Source organism: Nothobranchius furzeri, chromosome 4, assembly GCF_043380555.1.
Source record: "Nothobranchius furzeri strain GRZ-AD chromosome 4, NfurGRZ-RIMD1, whole genome shotgun sequence".
Taxonomy (NCBI): Eukaryota; Metazoa; Chordata; class Actinopteri; order Cyprinodontiformes; family Nothobranchiidae; genus Nothobranchius; species Nothobranchius furzeri.
This window is the reverse complement of record NC_091744.1, coordinates 19,666,398-19,687,171: the sequence shown is the minus strand read 5'-3', so window position 1 is coordinate 19,687,171 and position 20,774 is coordinate 19,666,398. Positions and strand designations below refer to the sequence as shown.

The 20,774-nt window shown below is 45.4% G+C and overlaps 2 protein-coding genes across 3 annotated transcripts in view; one reads left to right on the top strand and one right to left on the bottom strand.

Annotated features, from left to right (window-relative positions):
* tll1 (tolloid-like 1) overlaps nucleotides 1-6,787 on the top strand; it is a 69,855-nt gene extending 63,068 nt beyond the window's left edge. For both annotated transcript variants that reach the window (XM_070550185.1, XM_070550184.1), the window contains 3 exons: nucleotides 1,820-2,033; nucleotides 2,292-2,542; nucleotides 5,081-6,787. In XM_070550185.1, coding sequence (XP_070406286.1) covers nucleotides 1,820-2,033; nucleotides 2,292-2,542; nucleotides 5,081-5,215 — 600 coding nt within the window. In that variant the 3' untranslated portion in view covers nucleotides 5,216-6,787. The remainder of the gene's footprint in view (nucleotides 1-1,819; nucleotides 2,034-2,291; nucleotides 2,543-5,080) is intronic.
* Nucleotides 6,788-9,908: 3,121 nt separating this feature from the next.
* Nucleotides 9,909-20,774, bottom strand: part of stox2a (storkhead box 2a) — a 37,093-nt gene continuing 26,227 nt past the window's right edge. Inside the window, exon 4 of the mRNA XM_015963842.3 lies at nucleotides 9,909-10,744. Coding sequence (XP_015819328.1) covers nucleotides 10,543-10,744 — 202 coding nt within the window. The 3' untranslated portion in view covers nucleotides 9,909-10,542. The remainder of the gene's footprint in view (nucleotides 10,745-20,774) is intronic.

Sequence of the window (20,774 nt, the reverse complement as noted above, 5' to 3'; positions counted from 1 at the left end):
TGGAGATATGTGGTGATGACTGCATTTATCTGGACTGTTGGTCTGCAACATCACACCAAACCACTCAAACACATTTCCTGAAACTTCTAGGACAGTTGCAGGTCCACTCTTATGCAGGTTTAAGTCCAAACTAAAGGTAAATATCTTTAGACTTCATGGTGTGTAGACACAAATAAATACAGCCCGCATAAAACATTTCAAACTGCCTTCTCTCTGCAGCCACATGACTTACTTGAATCATAAAAAAATTGGCACAGTGCCATTTAGCTTTAATAATCTGCTTATGGTAGTAGGTCCAGCTCGTTTCTGGTGAGAGTAGGACTCTGCCAAGGCTGCCCTTTGTCACCAATTCTGTTCATAACATTTATGGACAGGATTTAGATGCAGCCAAGATGCTGAGAAGACCTGTTTTGGTGGTCTAAGGATCAGGTCACTACATTTTGCAGACTATATTCTTGAGTCAGAAAAGGGTAGAAGCCTTCTTTATATTGGAGACGAGATCCTTCCTCGTCAAGGAGTTTAGGTATCTCAAAATCTTGTCCATGAATTCGGAAAGTATGGAGAGTGAAATCGATAGGCAGATTTGTGTTGTGTCTGCTGTGATGTGGGCGTTGTACCGTTCTGTCGTGGTGAAGAAAGAGCTGAGCTGAAAGGTGAGACTCTCAATTTAATGGTGAATCTATGGTCTAACCCTTGACATGAGATGTGTGCTTGTCATAGTGGTGAGGGGCTGTCAATCCAAACTGTACCCATCCAAGTCACGCTGATCAGTTCTTTTGAAAAGGGGTCATAGGGATGGGGTGAGAAGCTTGGTCAAGGAGGAGGGGTTCGGAGTAGATCCGCTGCTCCTCCACATCGAGAGGAACCAGTTGAGGTTGCTCGGGTTACAGTTAGGATGCCTCCTGGACGCCTTCCTGATGAGGTTTACCGGGCACGTCCAACCAGGAGGAGGACTAAAGAAAGCCCAGGACACAGTGGAGGGTCTATGTTTCTCGCCTGGCCTGAGAAAACCTTAGGATTCCCCTGGAGATGCTGGCCCACGTGGCTGGGGAGAAGTGTGGGCCTCTTTGCTTAGGCTGCTGCCCCCGGGGAGGAAAACCTAAGAAAATGGATGGAGGGATGGAACGTTCTTATGTAACTGGACACACGTTGCATCACCATTTAACACTTGTGCAGATTTTCTTTTACCTATGTTATGTTTAAATTGTGTCTTTCTGCTTTTGGTAATAATGAAGAACATAGAAGTTTAGAAGTTTAGGAGTTTCTTTCTGGCGCTTTAATGTACAGGATGTCAATCACATGTTAAGTTCTGATTTAGTACCAATCAGAAGAGTTATTGCAGTTGAAATAAGCTCAACTTGATCTTAATCTGACGATGCAGCAACATCAAAATGATAAATAAATAAGTCTTACAGTCTAATTGGTGGATTGTAAATGTTTAGAGGCCAGGTCAGGGACACAAGCTGAAAGTGGCTTTGAACATTTAATCAGATAAAGACTGCTATAAACAATCTTTAGTTGCACTTTTATTTGTACCTACTCTGCTTAGAGCATCTTTTAATGTTTAACTCAAAAGAGACACAAGACATAAGAGACCTTAAAGCTTACACATTTGGGTTTAAGTGGTTCAAAGCCAGTGCAGAGCTAAAGTTTGCTCAATTAACAAAAACATGAAAAAAATTAGCATCCTGCTCAGGTTTGAAATGGGAAAAAATAAAGGTTGGCCTCTTAAAGTGTCACTTAAAAGGTGCTAGATCCTTGCTGATTTTAGTATTAATGCTTTATCTAACGAGTCTCTGTCAATCTTCCACTTCTACAGACTTTCAACGAGTTTGAGATTGAGCAGCATCAGGAATGTGCCTATGACCATCTAGAGGCCTTTGATGGGGACAGTGATACAGCAGCCATCTTGAGTCGACTGTGTGGCAGCAAGACCCCAGAGCCTCTGGTCTCCACAGGGAACAAGATGTACCTTCGCTTCATTTCTGATGCTTCGGTGCAACGGAAAGGATTCCAGGCCACACACACCACAGGTGTGTCCTCCTGTACACATAAATGTCCCAGAATGTATCACTGAAGTGTGTGGTTGTGAAATCTTACCATCGACATATATACGCGTCTTACTCAAATGTGAGTTCTTCTAAGGGGTGGCATCTCCCTCTAGTGGTTAAATCGTGCAAACACATGATGAAACTCAGTGATGATACTCAGAAAAATTCAAAACATTTCTAAACGTTTTAGCAAACATTTCTATCCCAGTATAATGTTTCCTCCTTTTGTGTATTTTTTAGAATGCGGAGGTCGTCTGAAAGCAGAAGTTCATCAGAAAAACCTTTACTCACATGCTCAGTTTGGAGATAACAATTACCCAGGTCACACTGACTGTGAGTGGCTGCTGACCACTGAACAGGGCTACGGCATCGAGCTCACCTTTATCATTTTTGAGGTGGAGGAGGAGGCCGACTGTGGGTATGACTACATCGAGCTCTACAACGGATATGATGCAAATTCACACCGGCTGGGCCGTTTCTGTGGTTCTGGGGTAAGCTCTCCTGTTCTGTCCTGTTCTGTGTATCAGGGAGGGGTGCACTTCTGTTTTAATTTAGATTTTTTTTAATGATCAGAAGGAAAATGTAATATTTATGTGCGCATCTAAGTTTATTCATGGGAAATACCTGTTTATATTATTATTATTTATATGCTTTTGTGTTAAGGTTGCTGGTAGTTTATTTGTTGTTGTTGTATTATTTATTTATTCATCTGACCTTTTGTTTATAGTGGAAATGTGACTGTGTACAAAGGGTAGGCACACAAAAGCTAGGCCTCAGCCAACACCTCTTGGTTTCTTTTATATATTCACACACCGATGGTGATGAGCTACGGTGTAGCCACAGCTGCCCTGGGGCACACTGGCAGAGATCCCTCCGACCACCACCATAAATACACCATAAGTTCATGGATAAGGCCCCAACAGATGAAGTGCTCAGTGAATGTCTCAGACAATGGCGAAAAGAGGAGGAGTTGTAGGAAATACCATCATGGGAGGACAAACCGCTACATGGGATGTACCACTGACAGATAACTGAAGTGGCTGATATCTAGAAATCCTACCAGTGGCTAGAAAGAGCTGGTCTGAAGGACAGCACAGGGACACTCATCATGGCTGCACAGGAACAGGCCCTGAACACCAGAGCAACAGAGGCCAAGATCTACCACACTAGACAAGACCCAAGGTGTAGGCTACGCAGAGGCCCCTGAGACAATCCACCACATAACTGTAGGGTGGAAGATGATGGCAGGGAAAGCTTACATGGAACGCCACAACCAAGTGGCTGGCATCGTGTACAGAAACATCTGTTCAGAGTATGGACTGGAAGCTCTAAGGTCAAAGTGGGTAACACCCCCTAATGTGGCTGAGAACAAGAGAGCCAAGCTCCTGTAGGACTTCCAGATCCAGACTGACAAAATGGTGATGGCGAACCAACCAGTTGTCGTGGTGGACAAACAACAGAGGACAGTCGTTGTGGTAACCAAGTGATGGCAACATCAGGGAAAAGGAACATGAGAAACTAGAGAAGTACCAGAGCCTCAAAGAAGAACTTGAGAAAGCCTGGAGAGTGAAGACATCGGTGATGCCCGTGGTCATCAGGGCACTCGGAGCAGTTACCCCCAGACTGGAGGAGTGGCTAAAGCAGATCCCAGGAAATACATCAGACATCTCAGTCCAGAAAAGTGCAGATAAGAACAGCTTAGATACTGAACAGAACCCTCAAGCTCCTAGGCCCTAACCCTAACCCTTGGAAGGATGAGACCACCCGTGGAGGGGGAGATGGGGATGCACTTACCACCTTCTCAGTGGCCTGAGAAATATATATATATATATATATATATATATATATATATATATATATATATTTATGTGTGTGTGTGTGTGTGTGTGTGTGTGTGTGTGTGTGTGTGTGAGAATCAGCCAATCAAAGTTTATTTGTGTAGCACTTCAACCCTCTGGAGGCAGGTGTTGCAGATTTGCAACGTTAAAACCTGCCTACCTGGTTACTCCACATACGTATTTCATGAACATTTTTTAACTCAGAAGTTCCCCTGCAGGACTTAGTTGTTTGTCCTTTTATCAAAACTTATTTTGAGTCTGAGAGGGTTAAATGCAACAATGTTGCATAAAGTAAAGAGCTAAACAGAAAATGAAAAATACAATAAAATGACAAAAGTCAATTAAAAAATATGAAATAAGCACAAAAAATAAAAATCTGACACATGGGGTCATATACAACAGGACAGTCCTGTCAGCCCAAGGTGTTAAAAGCTTTGGAGTAAAAACAAGTCTTCAGTAACTTTTTAAAAGTAGCAACAGATGATGCCTGCCTAATGGTGACTGGTAACATATTCCAAAGAAAAGGTGCCGCCACTGTGAAAGACCTAAAATCTCTCTGTAGCCTTGCCTTGGGACATTCAATCGGACCAATTAGTTGGTCAGCTGACCTCAGTCCTAAAGATGGAACATAATGCATGAGAAGCTCAGAAAGATAGACGGGTGCAAGGCCATTTAAACATTTATGAGCCAGAACCAAAATCTTAGAATCACACAGAACCTAACCGGGACCCAGTGCAGAGGCAAGAACTGGAGTGATGTGATCAAATCTACAACTGCCAGTCAAAAGATGGGCTGCAGCATTCAGAACTAGCTGCAACCTAGCAATACTCCTATGAGTAATGCCATGGAAATACAGGAGAGCCACTCAGTGTCAGTACAATTAGCTCAGTCTTAGAATCATTAATCTGCAAGAAATTACATCTCATCCAGTCCTTAACCTCACAATAGAGCTATTTCCTTAACTTCAGTGGGGGCATAGACCTGACAGTCATCGGCATAAAAATGAAAGTCAAGGCCATATGTCTTAAAAAATAGCCCCAAGTAAAAAAAAAAAAACGATTGATTTTGTTTGTTTGTGTGTGTGTGTGTGCGCGTGTGTGTGTGCATGTGTGTGTGTGTGTGCCTTCAATGATCAAAATGTAGAAAAACTAAATCGTCATCACAGTTTTCTTCCTCTGTTCTTGTCCTCAGCCCAGAGAGGGGATATATTCACCTGGAGATACCATGCTGATCCGTTTCCATAGCGATGACACCATCAGCAAAAAGGGCTTCCACATACGCTACACCAGCACCAAGTTCCAGGAGAGCCTCCATGTCAGGAAATGACTCTCGACTCTAACCTGTGACCTCTGAACAGCCTCGGCCACCGTTATCCTGACCGTCACCATGACAACGAGAAAAGTACAGATTGTTCCCTCTTCTCTGACTGGCAGACAGACAAGGATGCTGGGAATGCTAATATTTGTCTCCAAATGTGTCCGCGCTCTCTGAAAGAGACTAAAGACACCAAGACGTTCGGGGAAATTTATCTGCATGCACCGTTTTCACAGAGGAGACCGTTTCATGACTTCTGACGACAAGTTTCAGAGAGAAGGTCGGTGGAGATCCAAATCAGTTTGTTGAGATACTCAAGCGCACACACAAACTAGATTCATACTGAGAATTACAAACTATAGATGCTAAAAAAAACTGAAGAAGGCATTAAAAGAGGAGCTCTTTGTGAGTCCTTGATGTTTGAACTGTGCCACTTACTCATATCCAACAGCTGCTTACACTTAAGAGACTCAAGAGTAACTGCTGACAGAAGTTTTAATGCCTTTGATGTTTGGGAGCTGGCCTGTTCAGCCCAGCTCAAATCGGCTGCAAATAGTTTTATTTCTATGTATTGTGAAATCCAATGTGTTTACTGTGTATATGAGGGTGTGTATTGTGTTGTGTGTATGTGTGCATGTGTGTGTATGTAAAAGAGAACAAGATAGAAAAGTCCATCCTTTATTGTGCTACGTTTGCTCAAAGCGTGTGCTTAGGCAGTAAAAGAAAAGAACAATTGAAGATTTTCTAAGTGGTGTTTATTTTAAGCCTTGCTTCATACTCTGTTTTTGTTATTAATAATTTTGCACTGTCATGTTTCACTAATGTCTCCAGTTTTATCCTCACCACAGTGTTTTGTTTTAAGGTGTTTTTTCTGAAGGGAATACCTCCGACAACTGTCTCTTGGAAGTGAGGGATTGAAGGAGAGACTCCCATGGTGCTAATATAAAACGGAATGAAGGTTTTTAAATGGAGATACGGCAGACTGCATCAGCAGCTCCAGATCTGTGGAACTTAATATTGCCTTAGAACCAAATCCATGCTACCACAGGTCACTCCGCTGCTCTTGCAGCGGTGTCTTCTCCGGTCAGCGTTGTTCAAAGTGTTTGGCTGAGTATTTTATGTTTGAAGATGTTGAACAGTGGTATTGTAAAAGAGAAAATACATGGGAAGTATCATTTGTGTGTGTGTGTGTGTGTGTGTGTGTGTGTGTGTGTGTGTGTGTGTGTGTGTGTGTGTGTGTGTGTGTGTGTGTCTTTTACATGTTTCTTTGAGAACCTCTTTGTGTGTTTTTCTGTGTTTTAAAACCCACATCTGACCATTTCCTCTTTGTGTACTCAGAGCATGAAGAGGAGGAAACAAAAAAGTTGAAGGAAAATCAGCTGAGCATAAAGAAATTGAGTGTGTGTGTCAGTATGTGTTACGTGTTTAAACTGAGTATTTTTTGTTGCTGTTTATGTGCCAAGCTCCACGTGACCCTGATCCACTTTAGAATTAATTTTTTTTATCACTCAACCTTTGTGTCTGTAGATCTGAGACTCAGACACCACGTCCTCTGCTTCACTCATTAAAGTACAAACAGTTCAACCCACTTGTGCGTGTCACATCTTTCTGCTGGTTTTTGGTATCTGGGTGTGTTTGGTATTTAATACTGTAATACTGAGATGGACTGGCAACCTGTCCGGGGTGTACCCCACCTGTTTACGCAAAAACTGCTGGAGATAGGCACCAGCCCAAGACCCTGTATGGACATGCGGGTATAGAAAATGAATGTATGGATGTATTTCATATTAAAAATATAATGACATGGGAACTAACTAAATCAAAAACATAGAATTAAAGGCCTAATGTTGCATTAAGGACTTCAAATAACTTGAAAACTTACATATTTGCTTTTAAGAAACTCAGGTACGACTATTCAGAAATTTAGCCTAAATGGGAAAAATTATGAAAAACTCACCTTTTCCATCCTTTTGTTCTGCCATGTGGGTCACTGCAGCCTCTATAAACACGAGTTTTTTGTTAAGATGTTGGTTTAAACAACTAATCCAACTAACCAACCAGAGCAAATGTTGGCTTCGGCAACATAATCACTATGAAGGTGCTTCCACTTAGTGCTTTTAGATGTATACAATCATTTATTTGTTTGTTTTCTAGATTAGATGTTTAAAATACATAACATAATTTAATATTTAAACATGGCTGCTGTCTATAAATTGCACATATTAATGCTATCCAACATGAAAACAGCAGTGCAATGCTCTGCAAACTTCCATTTACTTTAATGTGTGTGCTACTGCTGCTATCCTGCTTTACCTGAGCCGTTGCTATAATGCAATTTCCCCACTGAGGGACAAATAAAGGCATTCTTATTCTTATTAAACAATTTCTTTTTCACCTTTTTATTTAAAGTCCCTGTTTCCCAATTGGCATCAAGTCTGGTCAGTTAGTAATTCATTAATTTTCTTTTTATATTTCCTGTCTCTGAACTTTTAGTTTATTTATAACTGAAATACATAGAGGAAAGTTCCTGCCCTCAAGGTTTTCACACATTTTGCCACTGAAATTAGTAGTTGCTGTTTTACTTCATATGACCACTAAAAGGCGCCATTTGTGAGCTTTTCAGTGGTTGATGCTTTGCAATGCAGCTTGGTCTCTTAATAAAATAAAGATCTCCACCTGTAAAAAAAATTGTCATACAAACTGAAATTACTAAAAAAACTAACTTTAAAGCTTAAAAAATCGGCATCATATTTAGGCTTCCGAAATGAGCGCACAGCTCTGAGCTGCTGATGTTGTGTAAGATGATTTTCACAGAGCTTCTCTCACCAGAGCAGCTAAATCCGTACACTCAGACTGGGTCAGCTTGCTGCTGCCTGACATGGTGGTTTCTCCATGTTGCAGCGTTATTGCAGCAGCTTGTTAAGCCTCCATCAGTATGTTTCCACCAGCAGGTCACCCAGAGAACTGCAGTCACATGGTGCGTCCACAGCCTGGATCTGATCCACTAAGGCTGTCAAATGACCTGGCCTTGTTTAAAAATCTAACAAAATCATTTGGATCCACACATTTACAAATATTTATGTGATTTTCAGGTTGAGTAATAATTTTTAATCAAGATGTTCTTTACTCAAAGGGAAGATGTATTTTTGTTTGTTGATTTTGACCCACAACTAATAAAAGTGCATCCTCTAACAGATTTTTTCCATTATTTTGTAGGAATGAACCATTTCTTAATCCTTTCACAAAATCTTTCCTGAGACTTTTCTGTCGTAACCGGAAACCTGCGATCAAAACGAGATAGCGCTAAACACCAGTCGCTGTTTTCTAAGTCCAAACGTCTTTTGTTGTCCGTGACTTCAAATGGTGTTTTTCTTTTTGGGACTCTTGTAGTTTGTCCTAAAGTTAAAGTGGTAGCAGCCGGCTGTTTCTCCTTGTCTGATATTATTGAGAAGAGAACCTCTCACACCTGTGGTGTTGTGTAGCTAAATCCAAGAGTGTGTAATGAATGGAGCACCCAGGGAAATGCAGAAGTGTAGTGGTTCGACGAGACCGACAACCGGATGGTCTAGTTGTTGCTTTCGGTCTGAAGCGTGTTATTGGTGAAGGTTTTCAGACAAACGCAAGAGAACCACTTTATAACTTTTTGTGTTTTTAATCTTCATAATATATTTATATCTATATTATGTTAGAATGTTGTTAAGAGGCATGGTTAAAAAGTTTGAGGCAAATTTGATTTCCAAAGTTGCTATTGCAGCTTTAATAACCAAAATAAGCGCTCTACTGAATATCCTGCAAGCGTATTACTGCAGCTCCATGGATGACTGAATCTACTCTGGTCACTTGAACACACCATCCACACTTATTCACAGTACTAACTCAAACCTCTTTTCATGACTTCTGTGACCTTACTTAAGCTTTAACAATTTTTGACATGACTGAAACATTATCTACACTTCTTCTGCAAAAGAAGACCATGTGACACAACTGACCCTCAGTGAATCCAGTAGTCCTAAAGAGGTCCTTTACTCATATTAATAATACAGCTTGGCTCTACCACTGACAACTGCTTTGCAATGTTGATGTTTTATCCCCACAGATGACACAAGCCTGCCGTGTTGTGGAGTTTCTAATACTAATGGTTAGCTTCTAATAGTCGAGACATTCTCTGGTCATTCCTGCGCTAAAGCAACAACAGCCTCCCCCGTCGTGAGTCAAGATGGGTGAGTCCATGAGTGTTTGGTGACAGCGTGATGTAGATCTGTCAGGCTTTTAAAATCCCAGAGTTTCACCGTTTAATTTCTATCAGAAGCTGATGCAGGAGGTAGGAGTAGGAGACTATTTTCATGTTCAACCTGCATAAAAAATTCAGTAACTGATCATTTTCAAAACTATTAAATAAGAAATGGTTTCTCAGTGAAAGACCTCTTTAACAATTCCCTTTCTCGCATCACAACTCCACATTTAGTTTGCACAGAAAGGAAGTTCCTAAAGTGATGGTTCAGGTCACATGGGATGGAGCTCTGTGGAAATCTTACAAAATAAATCTTACATGTCATAGGTAGCTCTTTGAACAACCTCAATTACGAGAAACGGGAATTAGTTCTGACTGACTTGATGAGCAAACATGAGATATACTATAATCTACAAATCAGACAATAAAAATGCCTCCATGCAGGAGGCGAAGTGCAGCTCATATCATCCAAACGTTATTTTGGTCACATAGCATCTTTAATACCACCATTATAATAATTAGGATATCAAAAGTATCGAGTATACATACATAATTTGCATTGCGTTACACAAATATGAGCTGATTTATGTTTTCATATCTTTCATTTGTTGTTCTCAGGATCAACGTTTATTGTCTTGACATTGTGCTGATACATTAAATTGTCCTGAACAACTCCACGCTATTTCAGGAAGGAGAACATTTAATTGGACATGTATTGTTAAGCAATATAAAAAGCTTTTTTTGATATTTCCAAATGTAACTTGAATCCTATAGTCTACTACTTTCCAATACCAATATTCAAGAATCTTGATATAAGACAAACTAGAGTCCATGTCACCAAAATCAAAGTACTTTAGGTAGGTTTCTGCACCCACTGCGGTCTTGATATTATTCTGTTTTCTTTTTTGCAGTTAAGTTCTTGAAGCTGTAGGAACAGTCTCTTGAAGCCATGCCTGTTTTTGTAACAGTCCCAGTAAATGGATCCTCAGGAGTCTGAAGATGTGTGTAATCATGTGTGTTTATGGATTTGTTGTTTGAGGAAAGGTGAAAAACTGTGAAAACGCCTCACTTTGGCTCCACCACCTTCACCGTCTCAGTCCACTGCCTGTCAGACGCTGGTGATGGAGGCCAGGCAGTTCGATGACTTCTGGAGTTTCTCAGGCTGTGTGGTGGAGGGCTCTGGGATGGCGCGAAAGCTGAAAGGCAGTCCAATACTACTGGTGCCAATGTGGCCTGGGCTCAGCGCCGGATTCTGCCGTCTATTGCTTTCCACAATACTGGATGTGTTGGATGCAAGACTTTCACGTGTTCTGCACAACAAACACAAAGTTAGTGTTACTTTGGAAATTCACCGTGAAATCCTGTAAAGCAATGAAAGTTATCAGGGAGAAAGGATTAGTCTAACGAATACATTTTAAAACACTATGGTTTAAAATACATTTTCTTATAACTAAACCTGAAACACAGTATATGGTCGGCATTAAAAACACTATGACCCCATTCTAGACCCGTTGTGAGTTATTGTTTACATCAGGGTAACTGCACACATCCACTCTAGCCTTAACCAGAGCTGTATCTCCATGATTTAAGCTAACATAATAAAACCTAGGGATTTATAAATTACTACTTTAGACCATCTAATGCATCTTCGTGCAGTAGAACAACAAAAAAATAGAAATGTCAAAGCTAACAGTATTCACACAGAGCTTCCAGATCTGTTAGCTAACAAGCTGTGGAAACGACAGTCCTCTGAACCGACCGTCTGGACTTCTCACAGCTGAACCAACGAAGGAGTACCCAGATGTGGGTTGACTCTGACAGTTAATCTACGATTTTTCTTGGTCTGCCACTTTGAGGAGAAGGAAAAGAAGAAAAAGTAAAAGAAATAGAAGAAGAAATATTTTCTGTAGCTATTGAGCTTTAACCTGAACAGTGCCTGTGGTCTTCCATTTCCTCAATATGATCCTAACTAGGGAAACAGCTGAGATCTCTGAGCGCTTTCTGTGTCCTTCCTCTAAACCATGGTGGTGAACAATCTTTGTTTTCAGGTCATGTGAGAGTTGTTTTGAGACCCCATGTTGCTGCTCTTCAGAGAATATTCAAAGAGAAGGGACACTTACATTGGCCCCCTTAAATACTTTCTCATTATTGGATTCACCTGTGTATGGAGGTCAAGGGTCACTGAGCTTACCAAACCACTTTTGAGTTCCAATAATTAGTTCTAAAGGTTTTGGAATAAAAAAAATGACAATAGCGCCCAAATATGTGCGCCAAACTAATTTTGTTTTAACAATTATTTCACACTTTCTGTATATTCTATAAACCTTGTTTCACTTCTCAAGTATCACTGTGTGTGTCTCCTTTAAATGGCCTGTATTGATATAGCGCCTTCTAGAGTCCTGGAACCCCCCAAGGCGCTTTATAACACAATCAGTCATTCACCCATTCACACACACATTCACACACTGGTGGTGATGAGCTACATTGTAGGACAGCGGCCCTGGGGCACACTGACAGAGGCGAGTCTGCCATACACAGGTGCCACTGGTCCTTCCGAACGCCACCAGCAAGGTGGATTAAGTGTCTTGCCCAAGGACACGACAGTGACAGACCGAGCAGGGTTCAAACTCACAACCTTCCGAATTTTATCATGATAACCAACAATTTATACAGGGAAATAACGAAGATAAACAAGGCTGCCAAAATGTTTGCATCTCACAGTAACACAAGCTTGAAGAAGTTCTGTTGTGTTGTGGAGTTGCTAAAATTATTCTCTTAAAGGGACATTATGGAAGTTTGACAGCCAAAACATGTATAGAAATAATAAATGTCTTCTTCATACATTCTCCTGCAATGCCCTGGTCCTGTAGAATGAGCCCTGGCATTTTTACTGTGATTGCCTGTTTTTCTGTAAAATCACAGAAAAAGAGAGCTGCTCGGGTCGAGCAGGCTGCTTCATGCACGTTCACGCTCAGGCATAGCCCGTAGCATTTGCTATCCGTAGCTTTAGCAGCAGAGAGTGAGGTAGTGCCAACTCAGCGACTTTGTCGCTGTTCATAACGCCTATTGATGAACCTAGCTACATTTCTGAGGACCCTTAGCTACTTTCATCTAGATATTTCCTGTAAATTAGCAACAAAATTGCTATTTTCGCTCCGAACCGTTCTTTGAACGTTGTTTCAGCTGTCATCAAGGATATAAAAGTTACAGATACGGAAGACGTTACTGGCACTGTAGCTTACCTAGTTAGACGACGGACTCTCATGCAGAAGATCCGGGTTTGATTCTCGATGTGAACGTAATTTATGTAGTTTGTTTTTTACATTAATGGTATTTTTTTTTACAGTAAGATGCCCAAAATTTTATTTGAGACTCGCCGAACGGCATTGAATTCACAGATAAAAAAAGATGTGGGCTCAAATTTCATTTTGGAACAATTTTTCAAGCAAGGGAAGGGAATGATCAGAGCATGCAGGAGGACTGACCCATCATAAACCTTTGTCGGCTGTGCTGAACATCGACAAATGGTGCTTAAGTGAAAGGTACAGAACCAAATTATTTAATTAATTAGTTGCGCGTTCTCCTGTCCTCTGTCCTCCGGGCCACACACACACACACACACACACACACACACGGAGCTGACTGTCTCAGCTGTATTTTCGTTAAGGAGTGTGAACGTACAGCATGCGCGCCTCGTGCACGAGCCTACTATTGAAGCTGCAGTTACGCTTTTGGCCTGAGGGGGCAATCACGAGCATAAAAATTCAAAACTCCGTAAAGTCCCTTTAAGTGTTGCTGCTGCTGTAACAAGCAAATTTCCCCACTGTGGTATCAATAAAGTGTATTCTATTCTATTCTATTCTATTCTATTCTAATGCTAATGGTTAACCTCTACCAGACAAGATGCGCTCTGCTCTCCCCTGGACGCTAAATCAACAACATCCTTCCCCGTCGCGATCCAAGATGGGTGAGTCCATGAATGTTAACTTTCAGTGTCACATAGATCTGACTTGCTTTTCTAATCTGAGAGTTTCCTTGTCTATCTTCCATCGATATTTGACGGTGGGAATAGGGGTAGAAGACTATTTCACATTTAGCTTGCATGTTAAAACTCTGACTGAGATCAGTAGGAGTTTTTCAAGTTGAGTTACTTGAGACATATGAGATCATATTTCAAAAATAACAAGTAAAAAATGGTTTCTCAGTAAACCTGGTCTTTAAAGGGATATTCCAACCCCTAAATAAAATGTTGGCTATTTCTGTATTCCCCTGAGTTAGGTAAGTGAGAAAAATGCATTTTGTAACTAGCGCAGTAATTCTCCTGGTCTGGCAGCAGTCCGTCTGCTTTAGCTTGGCATAAACAATGGAAGTGGATAGCAGATACTAGCATTTTGTGTGCAAAAGTGATTAAAATTACTCAATAATGATACCAATTATTCTGGGTGAGCTCAATGATCACATGGCGCATGGATATAACGCATCGGTCAAAAAAGCCACCGGGGGCTGAAAAAATGGCAGTCCCATCTATATTTTCTAAAGAACCAAAAGGAAGTGCATCATTACTGTTTGTGAGTGGTCTTTTATTTAATCTAATTCCTTGAGTGTTGTTGGGCTATTAGAAATTACTATAAGCGTGAAGTGTGGTTAACGCGTGTGTATTTGTTCGGAGGCTTTTTTGACCACTGTGTTACATCTGAGCGCCATGCACCGACAACTTACAGCGGTGCTTTGTCACAATGTAATCCCAAGCCTAAATCAGCTCCTGCAAATCTTTTGTGTTACTTTTTCACTTTTCATTTTCAGTTGACATGATTATAGAGCTCACCAGGAATAATTGGTATCATTATTGAGTAAATGCTAGCAGGTGCTAGTCCCTCCCATTGTGTATGCTAAGCTAAAGCAGATGGACTGCTGCCAGACCAGGAGAATTACTGCACTGGTTACAAAATGCTTTTGTCTCACTTACCTAACTCTGAGGAATACGCAAATAGGCAGAATTTCACTTACGGGAGGAATATCTCTTTAAGGTATACATTTCAACTGTCCTTATTTGGAATTAATTGTCTCTGAATTAATCCAACACTTACTTTTTGCAAAAGTTTTAGATAAAACTGAGTTAATTTTTCATTCAAGAGGCATCAAACTGTTTAAAATGGGTACTTCAGGCCTTTTGGTGTGGGTTTCTGTGAAGTCAGTGTACGTAATAATTTTATGTTTTTAAGCAGCCTCAACCAGAAGATACAGATTTGCTCTGATCAAATGGAGAGGCTAAAGGCTAGTCTCATTCTGCAGTTCCTCTACATCACAAAGACAAATGCGGCTCATTTGAAGAAAATAATGTGCAGAATTTTGGCAGGGAAGACAGAAAGTTTGAGAGTGGGGTGAAAGAGGCCTTCTACAGCTGTGTTTACACTATAGGAGTAATTTCTGGAATGGGGGAAGGTGACATGGAAATGATGCTGGAATGGCCCTCTCAGATGTCGTTTCTCCATACAAAATTGGATCTTTAAGAGCCTTTGCTAAGACATCAGCATATAGCAACCATTTTGGCAGTGAGTGATGTCACCAATCAGTGCCAAATGGCATCTGTGAACATTAGTAACAATAAAAATGTTTTATTTTTGCAGCATTTTATTTTAGTACAGCTTTTGGTTTTTCTTCTCATTCTGCTTCACCAGCAACTCTCTCACTTCGATGATTATTGGTTGTTTGGTGACATCTGACAATTAAATTTTCCACTGAGCATGCCTGCATGAGCATGTGATAACCACAAGTCCTGCCCAGCGACTCTACAGGGCCATTTTCGAGTGCATACCTCAAGGCGGGTACTTTGCTGGCTCCTGAAATGCCCTGAAAAGTGGTCTTTCGGGTCGGCTCAGTGAAATGGAGACACACGCAGACCGTGAAGGTCCAGTAAAATTACCCGGTAGTTCTAATAGTGGAAATGGACCTAAGATAGTATAGGTTTAATCTTTCCAACACCTATATTGCAGTCTTGACTCTGCTCGTCAATCAAGTTCCACACAAACTCACAAGTTTAGACAAACAGTGCACATGTGGGCTTTGTTTGATACTTGTTAGGATAGTAAGCAGCAATCGAATATTTTAGTATTCCAATATTCTATCGAATCCTCCATTGTTTAACCCTCTGGAGGCAGGCGTTGCAGATTTGCAATGTTAAAACTTACCTATCTGGTTACCCCACATACATATTTCATGAGCATTTTTTTAACTCAGAAGAACCCCTGAAGGACTTAGTTGTTCGTCCTTTTATCAAAACTTATTTTGAGCCTGAGAGGGTTAATCGAATATTCTATTTGACGTTTCAAGTGAAACGAAACTGTGGTCTGCTGCTAAAAATATCAAAATAAACCAACAAAATGATAAAATGATCAACAATATGGATTAAATTGTTCTTGACTAGTTCCCTCTTTCCCAGCTATTGATATTTAATAAATATTTTATAGAACAAAATTTGACTTATATTTGAGTAACATTTTAGCTTTGTATTATTGTCAATCATCCTAGTCTAAATGTCACACCCTGTCCTGTCTCCCCTTTTGGTTTAGTCCTGTGTCTCTGTTAATTGCTCCCACCTGCTTCTCGTTTTCCAATCACCCAAACTCCCAGCCCTCTTGTATTTAAACCCCTTCAGTTTTGTGTCTCGTGTTGGATCATTGTTTCTATGTCTAGCATGTTATATATTAAAGCCTTTGTTAACCGTTCCTGTCTGTCTGCTTACCTGCCTTCTGCACCCGTGTTTGGATCCTTGCCTCCGCTCACCTCGCCCACACTCCGTGACAGAATGATCCAACCCTGTAAAGGATCCAGCGGGGAGATTCTCCCCTGGGAGTGCCTGCTCCAGTTTCTCTCCTCGGACCATCGGCCGGCTTCTCCTCCTCCGGCTTCGCCTCGCTGCAGGCGCCGTCACTGACCTTCAGCCTCGGCGATCCTCTCCACCCTCTCGGAGCCAGATGAGAGGTTGGACCGGGAGACGCGTCTAGATCACACCAGCTACGTGGGCACCAGACTGGCTGTGTGCTCCCCCGGAGCTGGCCCACGGCGTGGGGAAGGAAGCCGGGCTCCACCGCGATCCTGTGTCCCAGGACGGAGCCGCGAGCTCGCCGCTGCCCCGGCTCGGCGCACCTGCTTGGACCCGCCCCCAGTCAGACCAGCAGTCCCATTTCCGGTCCAATCCGCTCCTCCGTCATCTGCAGGCAGAGGAACAACGCCCACAGCACAGCTGACAGAGCTTGCAGGTCTCCAGGCGGAGCTTGGCCGGATCCGTCAGCTCGTCAGCCTCCAGGAGTCCCACCTGGACACCCTATCCTCCCCGAATCACCAGGACAGGGTTTCAGTCCAGCCAGCAGCTCCCTCGTCTCAGAGCCAGAGGAGCGAGCCTGCCGTCCACCCAGCAGAGCTCGCTGGTCTCAGAGCTGAGCTGGCCCAACTCCATCAGAGCCTCAGTCTCCAGGAGCTCCAACTGGACACTCTATCCTCCCTCCTCTCCCAGTTTCCAGCACCACCAGTTCAGTCGCATCCTGTTCCAGCGGTGGTCCCGGTGGATGCACCACATCCAGTTCCCATGGTGGTCCCGGAGGTCGCACCGCATCCAGTTCCAGCGGTGGTCCCGGAGGTCGCACCGCATCTGATCCAGCCTGTCCAAGCAGTCCCATCTGCAGCTACTCCTCCTCCACTCCAGAAGCTGGCGGTCCAGAGGCCGGCGGGCCAGAAGCCGGCGGTCCAGAAGCCGGCGGTCCAGAGGCCGCCGGTCCAGAAGTTGACACCCCCGGACCAGAAGTCGACGGTCCAGAGGTCGACAGTCCAGAAGTCGACGCTCCCGGACCAGAAGTCGACACCCCCGGACCAGAAGTCGACGGTCCAGAATTCGACGGTCCAGAAGTCGACGGACCAGAAGTCGACGCCTCCAGACCAGGATTCAACGGCCCCAGACCAGAAGTCGATAGTGGTCGATGCCTCTTCCAGTCCTGTGGTCGACGCCTCCTCCAGTCCTGTGGTCGACGCCTCCTCCAGTCCTGTGGTCGACTCCTCCTCCAGTCCTGTGGTCGACGCCTCCTCCAGTTCTTTGGTCGACGTTTCCTCATGTTCTGAAGTCAACGCCTCCTCGTGTTCTGAAGTCGACGCCTCCTCATGTTCTGAAGTCGACGCCTCCTCGTGTTCTGAAGTCGACGCCTCCTCGTGTTCTGAAGTCGACACCTCATCCACTCCAGAGGTCGACGCCTCATCCACTCCAGAGGTCGACGCCTCATCAGGTCGACGCCTCATCCACTCCAGAGACCGACGCCTCATCCACTCCAGTGGCCGACGCCTCATCCACTCCAGAGGCCGACGCTCTCTCCAGTCCAGAGGTCGACGCTCTCTCCAGTCCAGAGGTCGACGCTCTCTCCAGTCCAGAGGTCGACGCCCTCTCCAGTCCAGAGATCGACGCTCTCTCCAGTCCAGAGGTCGACGCTCTCTCCAGTCCAGAGGTCGAAGACTCTCTCCAGTCCAGAGGTCGACGCTCTTTCCAGTCCAGAGGTCGACGCTCCCTCGTGTCCAGAGGTCGACGCTCCCTCGTGTCCGTAGGTCGACGTCCCCTTCAGTCCAACGTCTCCGCCGTCTCCTGTCCCGTGGTCGACGCCGTCTCCAGTCCCGTGGTCAACGCCGTCTCCAGCCCATTGGTCGACAATGCCGCTTCCAGCCCAGAGGCCGACGCCGCCGCCTCCAGCCCTGAAGCCGACGCCGCCGCCTCCAGCCCTGAAGCCGACGCCGCCGCCTCCAGTCCAGAAGTCAAGGACGTCTCCTCCGGCGTCTCTGCCTCCGGTCACCGCCAGTCCTGCCCTCATCAGGAGCGGGCTCCCAAGAGTCCATCCTCGTCTCCTCCTCTGCCCCAGACGCAGGCCCCCAAGAGCCTGTCGTCACCGCCTCCTCTGCCACAGACGCAGGCCCCCAAGAGCCCGCTGTCACCGCCTCCTCTGCCACAGAAGCAGGCCCCCAAGAGCCCGTCATCGCCTCCTCTGCCACAGACGCAGGCCCCCAAGAGCCCGTCGTCACCGCCTCCTCTGCCACAGACGCAGGTCCCCAAGAGCCCGTCGTCACCGCCTCCTCTGCCACAGACGCAGGCCCCCAAGAGCCCGTCATCACCTCCTCTGCCCCAGGCACAGGCCCCCGTAATCTACTGGTCCCTGCCTCCTCTTCATCGGGCTCTCTGTCCCTCTCGGCCCTCCCTCCCTCCGGGTCCCCCTCCTCCTGCCCTGCTCTTTGTTCCTGTGGGCGTCTGGTATCCGCCCTTTGAGGGGGAATACTGTCACACCCTGTCCTGTCTCCCCTTTTGGTTTAGTCCTGTGTCTCTGTTAATTGTTCCCACCTGCTTCTCGTTTTCCAATCACCCAAACTCCCAGCCCTATTGTATTTAAACCCCTTCAGTTTTGTGTCTCGTGTTGGATCATTGTTTCTATGTCTAGCGTGTTATATATTAAAGCCTTTGTTAGCCGTTACTGTCTGTCTGCTTACCTGCCTTCTTCACCCGTGTTTGGATCCTTGCCTCCGCTCACCTCGCCCACACGCCGTGACAGAATGATCCAACCCTGTAAAGGATCCAGCGGGGAGATTCTCCCCTGGGAGTGTCTGCTCCAGTTTCTCTCCTCAGACCACCGGCCGGCTTCTCCTCCTCCGGCTTCGCCTCGCTGCAGGCGCCGTCACCGACCTTCAGCCTTGGCGATCCTCTCCACCCTCCCGGAGCCAGATGAGAGGTTGGACCGGGAGACGCGTCCAGATCGCACCAGCTACGTGGGCACCAGACTGGCTGTGTGCTCCCCCGGAGCTGGCCCACGGCGTGGGGAAGGATGCCGTGCTCCACCGCAATCCTGTGTCCCAGGACGGAGCAGCGAGCTCGCCGCTGCCCCGGCTCGGCGCACCTGCTTGGACCCGCCCCCAGTCAGACCAGCAGTCCCATTTCCGGTCCAATCCGCTCCTCCGTCATCTGCAGACAGAGGAACAACGCCCACAGCACAGCTGACAGAGCTCGCAGGTCTCCAGGCGGAGCTTGGCCGGATCCGTCAGCTCGTCAGCCTCCAGGAGTCCCACCTGGACACCCTATCCTCCCCGAATCACCAGGAGAGGGTTTCAGTCCAGCCAGCAGCTCCCTCGTCTCAGAGCCAGAGGAGCGAGCCTGCCGTCCACCCAGCAGAGCTCGCTGGTCTCCGAGCTGAGCTAGCCCAACTCCATCAGAGCCTCAGTCTCCAGGAGCTCCAACTGGACATTCTATTGGTCGACAACGCCGCTTCCAGCCCAGAGGCCGACGCCGCCGCTTCCAGCCCAGAGGCCGACGCCGCCGCTTCCAGCCCAGAGGCCGCCGCCGCCGCCTCCAGTCCAGAAGTCAAGGACGTCTCCTCCGACGTCTCTGCCTCCGGTCACCGCCAGTCCTGCCCTCATCAGGCGCGGGCTCCCAAGAGTCCATCCTCGTCTCCTCCTCTGCCCCAGACGCAGGCCCCCAAGAGCCCGTCGTCACCGCCTCCTCTGCCACAGACGCAGGCCCCCAAGAGCCCATTGTCACCGCCTCCTCTGCCACAGAAGCAGGCCCCCAAGAGCCCGTCATCGCCTCCTCTGCCACAGACGCAGGCCCCCAAGAGCCCGTCATCACCGCCTCCTCTGCCACAGACGCAGGTCCCCAAGAGCCCGTCATCACCGCCTCCTCTGCCACAGACGCAGGCCCCCAAGAGCCCGTCGTCACCTCCTCTGCCCCAGGCGCAGGCCCCCGTAATCTACTGGTCCCTGCCTCCTCTTCATCGGGCTCTCTGTCCCTCTCGGCCCTCCCTCCCTCCGGGTCCCCCTCCTCCCGCCCCTGCTCTTTGTTCCTGTGGGTGTCTGATATCCGGCCTTTGAGGGGGGATACTGTCACACCCTGTCCTGTCTCCCCTTTTGGTTTAGTCCTGTGTCTCTGTTAATTGCTCCCACCTGCCTCTCATTTTCCAATCACCCAAACTCCCAGCCCTCTTGTATTTAAACCCCTTCAGTTTTGTGTCTTGTGTTGGATCATTGTTTCTATGTCTAGCGTGTTATATATTAAAGCCTTTGTTAACCGTTCCTGTCTGTCTGCTTACCTGCCTTCTTCACCCGTGTTTGGATCCTTGCCTCCGCTCACCTCGCCCACACGCCGTGACACTAAACATCTAAATATATCCACATATAATCAGTAGGATTGAATTAATTCAAAAACATGTTCAGTAGTAAGCTACTGGAAATGCTAATAATATTTAATTTCTACAGGTAACAATGCAATGCTGGCATATCTATTTTATTATGTCTGGGTTGGCAACATAATCCAGTCTACGTTGTATT